We start from the raw sequence: 15,852 nt of genomic DNA, 5'->3' as shown, positions 1-15,852 counted from the left end.
AGAAAGGTGGTGGAAACCATGTTCTTTAGCATTCAGTCCTCAACTTTGTCCTATGTAAGTTCTTAACAGCTGATTCCCATGTCTAGTTAAGTTCAAATTTATATGGAATATACATTTAAAAATACTGAGTAAGATCCTTCCCTTTTTCTGAAACAAGATGGGAGCAAGTGAGAAAGGATCCACCTTTTCCTCTCTTCTTTTTTTTCTCTCTTGTTGTTTCTTCTTTTGCTTGACCTTTAAAGGGCTTTTACAGTTGCAGAGTTTTTGTTATGTAGCTGATCTATTGTTGTTTTCCATATCTGATTGTTCTTTAGGCATATTGTGTGTTAATCTCAGTTTTTCAATATGAAACGATTTTGGTCAAGTCTCTGTCTATTCCATGTAGATGTTAAGATAACAGATATTTCAAATGGTAGAAGTGAATAAACTTATAGTTACATTAACAAAGGAAGATGGAGAGATACTTTTAGTGAAAATCTGTCAACAGAATAAAGGACAATTGTAAGATTGTAATTGACCTCTAGACACAACACAATACAGTAATTTTTGTAAATGCCTCCACCTTTGTCTTCCCTTTACTCCAACACAAAAGCTTGTCATAGACATCAATTAGTTTGTAGTTTACATCAGTGTAGAAAGGTGATGGCCATTGGCCCTGCATCCAGTCTACCTCACAAAAGCATCTTTAAAAATCCTGCATTGCCTGTACTTGCTAAAGAGGTCTCATACAGCATACTTTTGAGGGGAGCACCTGGAGGTAATGAAAACTTGGGAAACTAGAGATCTATTTGAGGAAAAAAAAGGAGAAATGTTTACTTAAAAACATGCAAATCTTGTCAATATTGAGCACTACTTCTGTAATTGAGTAAAGCAACTTTATTTTGTAGTAGTGAATGTCAGTAGGTCTTAACCTCAGTGTTACCATACACAAGAGTAGGCATATTCTTTGGAAATCTAGTTTAGCATCCTAAGTGTACATGAAGATGTTCCTGTGCACCACAGCAGAAATGTGAATTAGTCTCAGAGCTAGCCCTCATCTGTTACAAGACAAACCCACAGTAAGCAGAACAGCTGAGTCTTGCTCCCAGTTCGCTGTTTTTAACCTTAATAAACTTTTGGCTGCTTGAAAATGAAAAATCTCCTGTGCTTGCTTCTCAGGAAGCTCAGCAGGTTTGTGATGGGGCCCAGGGGACATGGCCAACATTCTGACCTAACTCAGTGCAGCCCTGGGTGTGTCTGTGGTGCAAGAAGAAAAGGGCTAACACCATTGTGCTGTAGGCAGGCAGATATCGTGCAGGTTTAGACCTTGCTTGTTCTCATCAGTCACCAAATTTTGCCTTGTGCTTCCTTGAAACAGGATTATGTTTCTGATATGCTCTCTTCACTTTTGTAACAAAACAAGAATATAATAAAAAGGAATAATTTCCTCATGTATCATAGGAAACCAAGGTCACTGAAAGAAATTAAATCTCTGTCTAACTGATAAAAAATCAGTTCTTACAAACTTACTATATCTAAGTGTTGAGTAAGTTTATGTAAAAAAGAGGTTTCGTATTACATGTCAGTAGAGTCTGATCACCAAAAATGTGCTGTAGCCCTGGGATAGATATTTGGCCACACTGAAGCTAATTCTGAAAGCACTGTTGACTTCCATGAACAACTCATTGCTATTTAATACAATTTTAACTTTTGCAAATAATCTAACTAGTTGCCCCTAGCTAATTTATGTACTGTTGTTGTAGGGGTATTTCTTCTGCCATGACTTATTTTTACATCTACTATTTTAAAATGATGTGTTTCATTTCTGATGTCATAGCCATGACATGTAACCTACCATCTGTATCACTGGTGAGATGTTTCTTTCCTCTGCAAAGTGTGTTAGCAAATTTGCTGTATATAGTACATGATGATCTGATATGACATTTTTCTTCATGAGGAGGACAGGAAACTAACTCCTGAGTTATTTTATCTCTTGTCATAAGTGAAGATAAATGTCATAACACTGATCAGCCTTCATGTGTCCTGAATCTGCAGTTATTTGCATTTTCCCTTCACTTTTCTTTGGGACTGAAGGGCTGAAATGACAGGTGCAGCAAATGAAGGGCTGAGAATGTGTGGGGAGAAAAGAAGACTCAATACTGAAAGATGTTAATAACTTTTGCAGTGTTATGTCATCAGAGGAGTAACACTGATGTCTGCTTGTGTAATCTTCAGATACATTTATAAAGAAGAGCAATCACTGACTTGAAAATTTGTTCTTTGCTACTTGACTTCATATGTGTGTGCTCATATCTGTTGTTATTGGCTTGAGCTCTGTAAGATTAGAAAGTTTTTACAGATCTTGGAACTACTAAGAAAGAAATGCTGTGATGCAGAATTATGATTTTTTTACTTACTTATTTATCCTTGAACAATCCTTGATGCTCAGTCAGTGTTCAGTCTCCTTTTTTAGCAGCCTCAATCAAAATACCAGTGCATGGTTCTCTGATGGCATCTCTGTGCCAAGGGAGATTAAGGGCTATAACAAGCTTTTGAGGAGGTTTCAGCATCACCAACCAGCCTGAACTAATACTGCAGCATTTCTGTGTATGTGCTGGAAGTCCATTTTTGAGATAGTGTGTAACATTGCTACCAGGTGACTTCCAGAAAGGCACACAAATTTTACTATTAACTAAATACTTAAAAGACAGTAGCTTTCTTAGAGGCTGACCACCTGCATTGCCTTAGACCTTCCTTTTTCAGCCCATCTCCCATGTTTAACTAAAGCCAAACTTCTTGTTTGCTTTTGCTTTACATTTTTTATTATGAAATAAATAGGTCTTTTTGCTTTACTATTGTCTGATTAAAAAACCATTCAGATCTGTTAATAGGAAGACCACAATAGATTCAAACCAAAGTGATAGGGTAGCTACATGGAGGCACAGGTAGTTTTTTAATAGATTCCATAAAAGTCTTCCCAATTCTTTTTCACTTTTCATTATCCCTTAAAGGGACTGTGCCTCTGAACTCCTTGGGTCTTAAGCAGATCTGGGCATGCGCTGTCAGTCATGGAATTATGAAAATGTGGAGAACTGAAGAGATAAATTTGATCTACACATGGTGTATGTTATCTGTATTCTTGACATTACAGTTAATCAGGGGGCATGGCTATTACTGATGACCAGGTATCACATTCAGGAAATTAAATTCTGATCTGGAGGAAGTAAGATGAGAAAAAGCTTAACAGAGAATCACATAATGATACTGAATTTTCTTCCACATCTAGAGGTCACTGAGAACCAAAAATGGACCAAATCTGGACCAAATCTGGAGTTACTGTGTGTCATTTAAGGTGACCAGGCTACCTTGTCACAGACCAGTTGTTGCACAGTTTTTAGGTTGTAAGGAAGCTGAGGTAAATGTTTAGAGGAATGTGCATACCATCTTTTGTATTATTCTTATTCTGCTGAAATGAATTTTTTTTCTCTTGTGCAGGGTTAGGAATGTTTTCCACTGTAGCTTGTAGATGCCAGTGTGTGCAAGTGCATTTCTTCTGAATGGTTGGCCTGATGAGGGTGAGGAAGGATATGCAAAACAGACTCTCTTGCCCAGGTTCCCCAAATCCAAGAGCTGTACAATCAGGAAATGCATTATAGCATCCATTGTTGCTTCAGCAGGGAAAGCGTGCTTTACATATGCAAATACTGCTCAGAAGTTTAACTTAATAATTATCAGCTGCAGTCTCTATTGATGAGCAGCTGAGGCTAATCATCAGCAACAGAATTGGAATTAACTGCTACTAGGCTTGCATTGAGCATGCTTGTCTCTAGCTTGTGGTTACTGTGGCAATTGTAGAAACATAGATACAGATATTTTCTAAGCTTATATGTTCTTATTTCTTGTACTTTCTGTCCTTCTAAAAAACACTGTGAAATGTATTTTAGGCTTTTCCCCTTCCTATCTCTTCCACATTTATTACTGAGCAGGATCCAACATAGAACTGCTCCAGTCTTTTACATGCCCCTGCCATGAATGATAGTCACAGTACAGCTGCAGTGACACATTTGGGCACATGCTTTACCTCAGAGAGCTGTAATGCCTGCCTGCTGCTGATTATACATTCTGCTGTATGAGGGCCAGTAGTAACCTTAACACAAAGCTCACACCTGAACAGAGAGGAATACCAGTGTGTAAGATATCCAAATGGTTAATGAAAAAAGAGATGCTGGTTCTCCATAGGAAATTTTCAGATTAACAAATCCCATTGTTTTCCTTCCCACTCCTACTGTACACCAGGGAAATTCAGCTGGCTGCAAATACTTACCCTGCAGATATCATTCATATGCCTTTTCCTAAGTGTGCTTTATTATTCACATCACACTCCTACAGGCCCTCCACAGCTTCCCTTCTAATTATTCCCTGCTTGCCCATTCCTATGAATAACCAGTGGCATTCACCCACATTCTGCCATTTAAGGCATTTAGTAGTCCATCCTACTAGGAATTGGATTTCTCATTTTCCAGGAGGTGCCACAGTTTATTTAAATTCATCCAGATTGAAACTCTAAAGATTTATAATTGAGTTGCAGAAGGTCTCAGCTTCAGGGCACAGGCACCCACCGGGCAGTGGTTTGTCTCTACCCCCATAGTGGAGGTGGCAGAGGGGAATGCTTCAGGGCAGAGGCAATTGGGCTGCCTCAGACCAGCTTAAGCTGAGTTGGATGTGCTGCACTGCAGGAGGTGAGGAGCACTGTGTGACCCTCTGGGTCAGCTTCAGCTGTGGGAATGGTAACCTCTGACTAAAGGGGGATTTATGTCTGTAACTGACCTAAAAGGGCTCATTTATTTGTACCCCACGTGCATACTGCTAATTGTGATGAGGTTGTATGACAGAATGTCCCTGCTAAGGGATAGCCAGTCATTGCCTCTGTAGAGAAGTGTGTTTGCCAAAAATCCTACAGGCAACATCTCACAGCCCAGTAGCGTGGTCAGAGGACAGAAGGGGCATTGACCCTCTCCTCCTGTCTTGGGATGCTCTGCAGTGTACTTGCTGAGTGTTTTGTAGGAGATTTCCCTGCAGTTCACCTTCTGGGTCTACACATGTGAGGCTCTCTGGCTGTCACATTGGCAGCCTTGACCTGCCTGCAAAGATTTTGAAAAGAAAGACAATACCCCACTACCTTTGGGGAGATGGAGCTTCCTTTTCTGCTCTTTCTCCCCTGCTTCCCAACTGCTAAAGAAGTGGTTTGCCAAAAAAACAACATCTTTACAGGAATGGGGCTTGGAGAAAATAACAATTTGTCAAGAGCACAGATGGCTTATTTAGAATCTAATAGGTATTAAGACATTATTTTCCCCAGGCTTTACTCCTGATATTGATAATGTGTTATCTTTGCCAAGTTCCCCTCTTGATAACATGTTATCTTCGTCAAGCCAAGTCCCTGATAAAATCTTATTTTCCCTCAGTGCTCACTCTGATAAGATATTATTTTCTTACATCTCTGCTGCCAGTGGAAAGAAGGGAAATGTTATTTTTAGTCCTTTTCTTGAAGAGGCATATATATTGCCAAAGCAATGCAAAACAGGGAAAGAAAGAATGAGAAGAACGAACCAAAAAAAGTTATTGTATTCTAGACAAGGAAATGAGCAAATATTTTAAGACTTACAGGCCCTTGTTTTGAATATGCTAATAAACCAACATTCATAACTAGCTAATGAGCCAATATTTCTTTTGAAAAAACAAACTATTTTTAAAAAGTCACATCTGTTTCCAAGAAGGATGTTTATGTTTAGATTTTCTTTCCCTGTTTCTTCCAGCCTTCTGTTGCTTCATGCTTTTTCTTTACCTGGTATCTCTTACTGTTTACCATCACTAGTGGAGAATCCCTATCAGAATCCCATTTTCTCAGCCAACACATAAACAGCTCCCTGCAGTTCTGCAACATGATGCAGAACCATCATTGTTCCATCATTGTACCATCATTGATGGTATACTGCAAACCCTTTCTGAAGCATGATCCTTTCCTCATTTTCTCCATTTAGTTTATTTAAGAGACTGGAAGTCATGTCATGAACAAGGCAGGACACAGCTTTGCAATTTATGAAGTCAAATTTGCCCTGAGGAATTGTTTCTGTCTCTACCACCAAGTTCATTAACTGGTGTTCATAAGACAAATATATTGCAAGTGGCTGCTAAGTACTTTTCCCTCACATTTCCTGGATTTCCAACTTGCAGACTCCTGCATTACAGAAATGTTAAGCTTATACATGTTGCATATGTAGCTGTCCTCTGGAAAACTGTAGTGCAGAAAAAGTGATTTTTTTGTTGAAAAACTGTCAGACCCATCTAAGCTGTGCATCCAAAACTGGTATTTTCTGTCAGTGTTAAGAACTCCAAAGCTTCTTGCTTGACTGTAAAAGAGGGACTGATAGTACCACCTTCCCTTTAAATAACTTTGAAAAATATGTCACTGATCCCTGTGCTGTGTTAAAATACATAGTAATGAACATCATGGGCCAGTGAGGGAATAAATAAGTCTTTTTTTTATAACAGGGATGTGTATGTGTGGTACCAAACAGAATGATGAGCTCAAACAATCTGCTAAATACCTGTGATCAACATCAATCCTATGCACACAGAGATGCTGATATTCTTTGGAAATAAAGTGGTGATCATGTAGTTAATGATCTTGTCAGCAGACACAGGGGAATGACAGCAAAGATTGAACAGGAGACCATCATCCTCACATTTTCAAACTTTTAAGTGTTTGACTTCAGTGGATGCTTGACCCTGGCTGGACACCAAGTGCCAACCAAAGCTGATCTATCATTTTCCCTCCTCAGCTGCACAGGGGAGAGAAAATATAATGAAGAGCACATGGGTCAGGACAAGACCAGAAAGAGGTCACTCACCAATTACTGTCACTGGCAAAACAGACTCAACTCAGGAAAACTAATTCTATTCATTACTAATCAAATTATGGTAGGGTAATGAGAAACAAAACTTAATCTAAAAAAAACCCACTTTATTTCCCACCTTCCTCCCAAATTAAATTTACTCCTGATTTTCTCTCCCTTCTTCCTTGTAGCAGTGCAGGAAAACAGGGAATGGGGGTTGTGGTCAGTTAATCACATGTGGTCTCCTTGCTGCTGATACTTTTCCTCTGCTTCAACATGGAGTCCCTCCCATGGGAGACAGTCCTCCACAAAATTCTTCCAAGAGAGTCCTTCCCACAGGCTGCAGTTCTTCATAAATTGCTGCAGCATGAGTCCCTCCCATGGGGTGCAGTGCTTCAGGAACACACTGCTCCAGGGTGACACCCCTACACAGGAGTGACAAATCCCACCAGAAAGCTTGCTCTAGTGTGGGCCTCCCCACAGGGTTACAGCCTCCCTGGGGCATCCAGTTGCTCTGGCAAATGGATCTGTGGACCTCCATGGATTGCAGGGGCACAGCTGCCTCACCACAGTGTTCCTACAGCTGCAGGGAATTCGTAGCTCTGGTACCTGGAGCACCTCCCTTCTGCACTGACCTCAGTACCTGCAAGTTGCTCCTCTCCTGTGTTCTCATTCCTCTCTTCTCTGGCTACAATTTCTTCTGTGTAGTAACTTCCTACCCCATCTCTGTGGTCACCCCACTGTTTCTGATGGGCTCAGCCTTGGCCAGCAGCAGGTCCATCTTGGAGCCATCCAGCATTGGCTCTCCAGGACATGGGCAAAGCTTCCAGGAGCTTCACACAAAGGCCTCCCTGGAGCCCCTCTGCTGTCAAAACCTGGCCAAGCAAACTCAATGCACTTTGCAAGTCTGGTCATCTGTGGGTGAAGGGTTTTTGTGTATGATATGTTTAATTTCTGAATCCACTGATTGTAGAGGGTTATTTTGTAGAGGGGTGTTTTGTTCAAGGAAGGGACACTGAGAAAGCCATCTTCCTGTGTATGAACAGCAGGCAATAATGTGATTCTTCAAGTAAGGCTGACCTGCAGTGGAATTGAATGGTTCAGGTTTGGGTTCAATAAACCATGTTAATGTGTTCTTAAGTACCCTTAACAGTAGTGGAATTGAACACAAATTTAGTTCTTAAAGAACACACTGAAGTTCCTAAGTGCAATTAGTATTGACTAAGTCCAAGCCCCATGGTTGATTGGCATCTCCAGTGCAAACAGTCTCTCCTAACTAAATAACATGTAATTTAACAAGTGTTGTCCATGCCAAATCCTGAGAAGGACTTAATAGTGATGGGAGAAGTTCTATTGTCAGAGCTGAGGAAACTTGTTTGGACTGTATGAAAAGTCTTGGTTGTTATTTCTTGAGCTGTCTCTGTCAAGTGGACCTCAGCCTTCAGTGCACTTATTGTGGCATCTTTCAGTGTTACAGCTTTCTACCTCTGACATGTGAAAAACATGAGCTTTTAATTGTCTCATATCCTATTAGGATGAAGAAATTCTGTGCTCACAGGCCTGAAGTAAATTGCTTGGACTATATTTCACTGCTAAAATGGTTGTTTGGGCAAGATTTTCTACTTCCAGCTGAGATCACACTGCACAAAAAGTTGTTGGAGAAAAAAAATTGGTGTGAGGAGGCATGTATCTGAAGAACCAAAGTCTCAGCAGAAAGGACTTTGTTCATAGCTGCCCAGATAGCCAGCTACCAGAGCACCCAGCTGAGCAGAAAAACATGGAGTACTGAGGTGTTGGGTGATTAAAGCTGAGCTAGAACTCCAGAATAGAAGGGATAGTTTATCTGCTTACACAGGCTTTTAGGTCTCTGTAGTCCTGACTGCAGTCTATTTTTCTTTTCCCTTAAGGTCCATGAAATTCTCCACAATAGTCTTTGTCTTTATGTAGGAAAAAATAATTGTGCAATGAACTTGAAATTATTTTGTGGTCTTATCAGGAGAGTAATGAGCGTGGTTGCCTGCTATCCCATTTATTTCTTCAAAATACTGACTTTTGTTTAGAATTCTAATACTGCCAATCTTCAGAGTGGGCACTGATAATGTGAATTTTGAAATGTTAACAGACGTGAAATGGAGGAGTATCTTGTATCTGTAGTCAGGCTGAAACACTGTCTCTGGGCAGCATAACTTCCTTTCTCACCCAAGAAGCAGCCTAGAGCTCACTGCATGTTAGTCCATGTTAAAGGCATTGCATGCTATTAGACAGGGAATCAATAATTGCTGAAACACATAGAAACCTTTAGACCTTGTAAAAATGCCAAAACACAAATAGTTTGTGCTTCCTAGCAAATGAAAAGTTTTTTAAAACCCTCCCAAAACATGTGCCATAATTTTATGGGCCTCAGTTGCTAAAACAATAGTAAGCATTTTAGTTTAGATCAGGGTTGTCTGAAAAACCTGGGATCCCTGCTTCTGCACTTTTCTTCTCTGAATCAGAGAAAATTTTGCTTTCCTATTCTCTGCTTCTTTTCCCCTTACCCAGCTGGCCCTTGGATAAATGTGGTTTTTTTTCTGTGGCTCTTTCCCTGTCAACTTTCCAACATAACTGGGATCTTTTCAGGGCTATCACCTCTCCCAAGTCTGGTAACTACAAAACAAGGAACTTGGCTTTAACACCTATCCTTTCAGTTTTGCATGTAAGAAAGAAAATGTCACTGGCTCAGACCTTCTCCTTTCAAATGAATTATGCTTGATTGCTTTCTGATGGCTTTATTTTGTCCAGTGTCCTAAGCACTCTGCTTAAGTATTAATGAAATCTGTTGCCTTAAATCCAGGTGATTTCATATATGCAGAAACATACAATAATCCTTAGAATTCATAACTTACATGTTGTCAAGTTTTGTTGAACCTAGTGTGATGATAAGTCATTGACTGCTGTCAACCATGAAGTAATTATTCAGCTTTGTGTTTGAGTTTTGTTTTGTGGACAGTGAAATTTTGCAGGTCTTTGTAGGTACAGTTGCATTAGCACAAGTCTGAAGTAAAAGGCTTGACAGAGAAAAAAAAATTAAGTCTGAAACTGCCAAAGTTCAAAAATAGAGCAATAACCCCAAATGAAGAATAAAAAATAATAGCTTTATTATTATTTATTACACCATTCAAAAGTGTACTGCTTGCTTCAGAGCACAGTAATGTTCTTTGTAGTGCTCCCTGGGAGATCTTCAGTCCCTAAGTCACACAGTCCTCCTTATGTGCTATGTTATTTTATTTTGATTTAGATTAGATAAAAAGTGCCTAGACACCAGCTCTGAGCACTCTGCCAGTTACTATAAACTATAAAATTCAAGTGCAGTGCAATCAGTTGAACTCTTCTACCAACAACACACACAATCAAACATCAGTGGTCCCTAACATTAATCCACTTACTCCTTCTTCAGAGGTGAGATGAAACACAGGGAACTAAATCAAATAGTATCTTGGCACCAGCCTTGCCAGTCTCAGATGTGCAAAAATTATGAGTTACACAGTCTCTGAATTTATGAAAAATATTACTTTATTTCTGAGTTTTAAGATCAAACTGTTCACTTTTGGTTTTATACTTTTATTTCACATGGGTCCTGGAATTGTCACGTTATAATTTGCAGCAGAGAGCTGGGATGTGCAAATATACCAAGTACTTGATGATATACCTGAGAATAGTGAGCAGTATTAGTAACAAAACATGACTTGTCCAGCTGTATGAACCCTGAAGGGATCATTCCAAAAATACCTTGGACTTAGCAACTTGTAACAAACCATGGATCATTTCTGTAGTAGATCAGTGCATTTCAACTAGTTGTACTTTTCAGATGAAGAGGCTAGCTAGTCCTGAGAGGATTTCCTTACTCCTTTTACATACCAGCAGAATTTTTTACTACTGAGAGAACAGTAGTGGAGTTACTGGCACATAAAGCTCTGTTGAACTTCAGTCTGAGGCAGTGAGATTATATTTTCTTCCAGTCCCTTCTTCAGACTATGCTGTTTCTTCTAAATACTGTGTAGAAACAGTTGAAGTTTTCTGATCAATATACCTAAAATTGTTCAGATATACAAAATGGGATCCTTTTCTAAAAAAAGATAAAAAGAAGTTTTAAAGTTTTAATTTTGGCACAGCAGCATTTATGACCGATTGACTTATGTCCATAGAATAGGTAAAGATATGTTTAATTTTTTTTCCATATTTTGAAATTTTGATGAATGTTTTTCTGAGATTTACTTCTATATCTTGCTACCTTTCCTGGTAATTATTTGAAGCTAGCAGAATTCAGTGACAAGGACAGGAAGCAATGAGCTAACATTTGTGTCAGCTGGATATTCACCAAGTGAGAAGTTAAGATAGCCAGTGAAGTTTGTGGCTAGATTTTCAGTGTAATTGTGTATCTTAATGATAACACAGGTTGGTTGTTCTGTAGGTGAGCAAAGCTGCTGTTCTTCCCTCTCAGATTTATCCATAATCTTTGCTAATGCTAAAAATAATTAATTGCAAAATTTTTGTAGGAGATAGCCTGTAAGAAAATGCAAGATATTCTATCTAAATGATGATAAAAATCAAGATAATAATTTGTATACAGAACAGGAAGTATGCATACGTGTATAACTCAACAATGTAAATTAGAACTGAGGATTGGATTTCCATACCTGTTTTTTTTGTGAAGTCAGTTTAGAGGACTGCTCATCATTTATGTAAATGGGAAACAATGAAAAAGAACAAGCAATGAACAGGTCTTTGTAGCAAGAAGATAGTTTTGAGTCAGTAGATGAAAAATGCACTTGTTAGAGAGAATTTCTAAACAGTAACTGCATGATTTCCATTTTATAAACCACTCAGGCTGGTGTTTGTTTGATAAAACCAATGGGACTCTGCACTGGAAGAATCATTAAATAGCAAACACGTGCCTGTGCTTGGCACTGATGAGGTTATACCTTGAATCCCGTGTTCAGTTCTGGACATTGAGGAGCATATCCAGAGAAGGGCTGTGAAGGTGGGGAAGGGTCTGGAGCACAAGTGCCGTGAGGAGCAGCTGAGGGAACTGGGGAGAAATGGGGGCTCAGGGCAGACATCAATGCTCTCTAAAACTGCCTGAAAGGAGAGTGTAGCCAGGCGAGGGTTGTCCCCTTCTTACAGGCAGCAAGTGACAGGATGAGATTAAATGGCTTCAAGTCGTACCACAGGACATTTAATGACTTACAATGACTGAATGGCAAAGGTGGTCAGGCATTGGAATAGGCTGTTCAGGCAACTGGTAAAATCACATTCCCTGGAAGTGTTCAAAAAACATGGATGTGGATATGGACATGGTTTAATGGTGAACATGTTGGTGCTGGATTAACAACTGGACTCAATGGCCTTAGAGTATTTTTACAACATTACAATTCTATAATTCTGTGGTTTAATACATGCAAGTAGAAAGTTATATCTAAGAAATACTTTAGTATAAGATAATCAGATATCATCACTGCAAAGCAATTTCTTGATAATTATGACACTGTGGATAACTCTCACTGTCTTTTGCTTTGCTTCAATTTGATTTTGATTGACCATTTCTAAGCAGTTTTAATTGAAGGTGTTGAATTGAACCTTTTTTACTTTTTTTTTTCAAATTTTCACTGAGTCTTTTTAAGCCAAAATACTTTCCAGAATTTGGCCTTCATGTGCACTGAACATTTCTATCCTGAACCTCTTATTTCTCACCAAGCACATAATACTATGTTGCTGAATAAAACCCATCTGTTCCACACATGTGAATCAGGTGGGGCTACTGTTTGCCACAAAACGGCTGCCAAAATGCTGTCATTTGACTGTGGAGGAAGCGGGAATAGGAAAATTATTCCTAAAATATATTTAACTGTATATTAATTGTCTTTGAATTAAATCCTCATGTTCTTGACTGTCTTCCCAGACGGGAGACTGGCAGGCAGCCCTATGAGAGAACAAAGAAACACACGCTTATCTTTCGGTGTGGTTTGACAATTGGTAGGACCTGCGGCTCGTAGAATTCAGCATTTGTCCGAGTTTACCGTGCACCTGAGCTCGGCCAGGAAGCGCCAGGCCCGCCCATGGAACACGGCTGTGTGGGGAGCGCAGCTCGGTGTGCCTGCGGCGATGGCAAGGCCGTGTCGCTGTCCCGGCTCCGGTTCGGGCTCGGTGTGTCTGACGGCGCTGTGTTTCCGTGCAGACGGCAAGGCGGTGTCGCTGTCCCGGCTCCGGTTCGGGCTCGGTGTGTCTGACGGCGCTGTGTTTCCGTGCAGATGGCAAGGCCGTGTCGCTGTCCCGGCTCCGGTTCGGGCTCGGTGTGTCTGACGGCGCTGTGTTTCCGTGCAGATGGCAAGGCCGTGTCGCTGTCCCCGCTGGAGCCGCAGGCGCACAGCCCCCGCTACGCGGCGTCGAGCCTGGAGCTGCGCGTGCGGGAGGTGGAGGAGGAGAACCGCGTGCTGCGCCGCCAGCTCAGCCTGGCGCAGGGCCGGGCCCGCCACGGCCACGGCAACCGCTCCAGAACCTACTCCATGGAAGAGGGCACGGGCGACAGCGAGAGCCTGCGCGCCGGCATCGTGGCGGGGAACAGCTCCGAGTGCGGCCAGCAGCCCGCCGTGGAAAAGTGTGAGGTAAATACGCCAGAGGGACCCGCCAGAAGCAGAGCTTGGTACGCGCTGCCCTGATTCAACCCCCACTCTCCAGGCTGCCTCGGCTAGCGCTGGGTCAGGGATGGAGGGAGTTCGAGATGGACGAAGCCAAAGAGCAAGGAGGCTCCTTTCCCCGGGATAATCCAAGCGTTTATTCCTGAAGGTTTCCAGGGGAAAAAGAGGGAGAACGAAGGAGTGGCGGGGAATTTCAAACCTAGTGTGAGGGGAGGGGAAGCCGAGCTGCAGCCGATGGGGTCACACCGGTGGGGAGGAGCTAAGGGAGGGCTGAACCAACTTCACAGCGGAGTTCAGTGCAAACCATTTTCCTCAGTGCAATATAAAACAACATCAGTACAGTCATAACAATGCAATACAACAACGAGCGATCCTTCAGGGACATTGCGGGTCCCTCCCTCCTTCCTCTGAAACCTTCTCCTCCAAAACCGGCCTCTTAAAGGTCTGCTGCATGCAGCTTTTCACATAATAATTTATTATTCTTTTTGAAAAAAACTTTACAACATTTAATCATCGAAATATCTTCTGAATTATTATTTCATCACAGCTTTTTGTCTGCTTCGTTCTTGTGTCCCCAAACCTGATGTAAAAATCAAAGCTTTGTTTCTAGCTGATTTCACTACAGCCCGGCCGATAAACACCTGTGGCAAACTGACCCTGTGTATTTTAAATAATAATTACTCCAGAGTGCTTACAAAAGCCTTATTTCTTTGTTTCTGTGCCTATATTGGAGATGTTCAGGGTTTTTGTTTAATTAAGATCCAGCCTGTGCTCTTGACTCACTTTCAGTAGTGTACGTGGATGTTATTGTGGGAGCCGTGCACGCTTTGGTTTGGTTTTCCCCATTTAATGTCAGTACTTCTGTGGATGTCATCCAGATACTTAGTTGTCACATGTCTGAATGATGACAGGTCCAAATATGGGTAAATCCAAACCAGAAAGTCTCACTTAAAGGCCTTGTGCCAATCCCAGCTGATAAAGTTATCAAAAGTAACTTCCTCCATTTATTTCTACAAAGAGGGTAATGCCATATCACCTTCTATCTTGCTTGCTGCCACTTGGAAGATAAAAGTTGAAAGAAAATTAGTGAGAGAGGAAAAAGAAATCCCAATTATCTCTTCAGATAAATTCTATTTAAAAATATCAAATACAGTGTGAAAATGAATTACTGTTTTCCAGTTGGATATCTTTGTCTATCAGTGTAGAAGAAAGGAAGCAACATTATTGTAAGGAGAAGGAAAAGTAGGTTTATGTTTTCATTTTTCCTCCTCCAGATAATGAGGGAAATTTTCCTCACTGATTTTCCTCACTGTGAGATTCTTGGCATTTCTTTTAATCAGGCCATCAATCAGCAAATCTCACATTTCCCTTATTATTATATCAAGGAGTGATGAGCTGAATCTTAGTTCTTGGTTGTTCAATGTACCAACCAATCTAGGACACAAAAATAGTAGCTTAAAGTAGGGATAGTTTAAGTGGCCTTACAGTTGATAATGTGTTTTGCCAATGAGTTTGCTTGTTCAGTGGGGTTTAACACTATGCTGGAGGCAATGATTACATAAAATACGAAATCCCACATTATTTGCCATCCCCCTATCTCACAGCACATTATTTTGATCTCTAAATAACTTCTTACTCTTCTCTTAAGGAATTCTCTCAGTACCTCTGTTTCAGCAATGATGTTAAAATTAAACTTCCCTATTATCAGATTTGCCAAGGGTCTCATCATTTATCCTGTTAGTGTAGATTCTTGTCCAGTGTTTGTGTGAGGGGCATCCTGATGCCTTTCATTCTCTGTGTTTTTTCTGTGTTTCAGATGTGTAAACAAAGTTTTCTTAGCTTCTGACCCTGGAATATATCACAGCAAGAGTTGACAAATTGTATAGAGAGAAACAAGGGTTCTTAGGAAGAAGACTTGCTCTGGGGGAGACTAAGAGCTCTAGGAATTCATTTCAATCTGTGCTTAGAGATTTATGGTGATAACATTTCACAATCTAATTTGGGATGGTCTTTAATGGTGATTAAAACGTTTGAAAATGCAGTTACAATGAATGAGCATTAAATCTCTGATAAAGCATCATCTATGTGATATTAATTGTGATCTATATCAAATAGCTGTGGGTTTGTTGCATGCCAGCCACTGCTTCCTACTCTGTTGCATCACAGGAGAGCTCTTCTGATACTGTAAAATGGACCAGCATTATACTGCAAGAAAAAAATCAGACACACAGACAAGGGCCTTCTCCCTGGAGCAAGCAGATGCCAGTAGTAGACAAACCTTGGAAATAGGAGTAAGCATAGTT

The 15,852-nt window shown here is 40.6% G+C and overlaps 1 protein-coding gene across 2 annotated transcripts in view; it reads left to right on the top strand.

Moving 5' to 3' along the window:
* The window catches only part of LARGE1 (LARGE xylosyl- and glucuronyltransferase 1), a 263,862-nt gene that overhangs the window by 111,367 nt on the left and 136,643 nt on the right, over positions 1–15,852 (top strand). For both annotated transcript variants that reach the window (XM_056515824.1, XM_056515817.1), the window contains one exon: positions 13,236–13,516. In XM_056515824.1, the coding sequence (XP_056371799.1) occupies positions 13,236–13,516 (281 nt within the window). The remainder of the gene's footprint in view (positions 1–13,235; positions 13,517–15,852) is intronic.

This window comes from Oenanthe melanoleuca, chromosome 1A (genome assembly GCF_029582105.1).
Source record: "Oenanthe melanoleuca isolate GR-GAL-2019-014 chromosome 1A, OMel1.0, whole genome shotgun sequence".
NCBI lineage: Eukaryota > Metazoa > Chordata > Aves > Passeriformes > Muscicapidae > Oenanthe > Oenanthe melanoleuca.
Note: the sequence above shows the minus strand (reverse complement) of the source record. Positions and strands in the feature narration are given on the sequence as shown.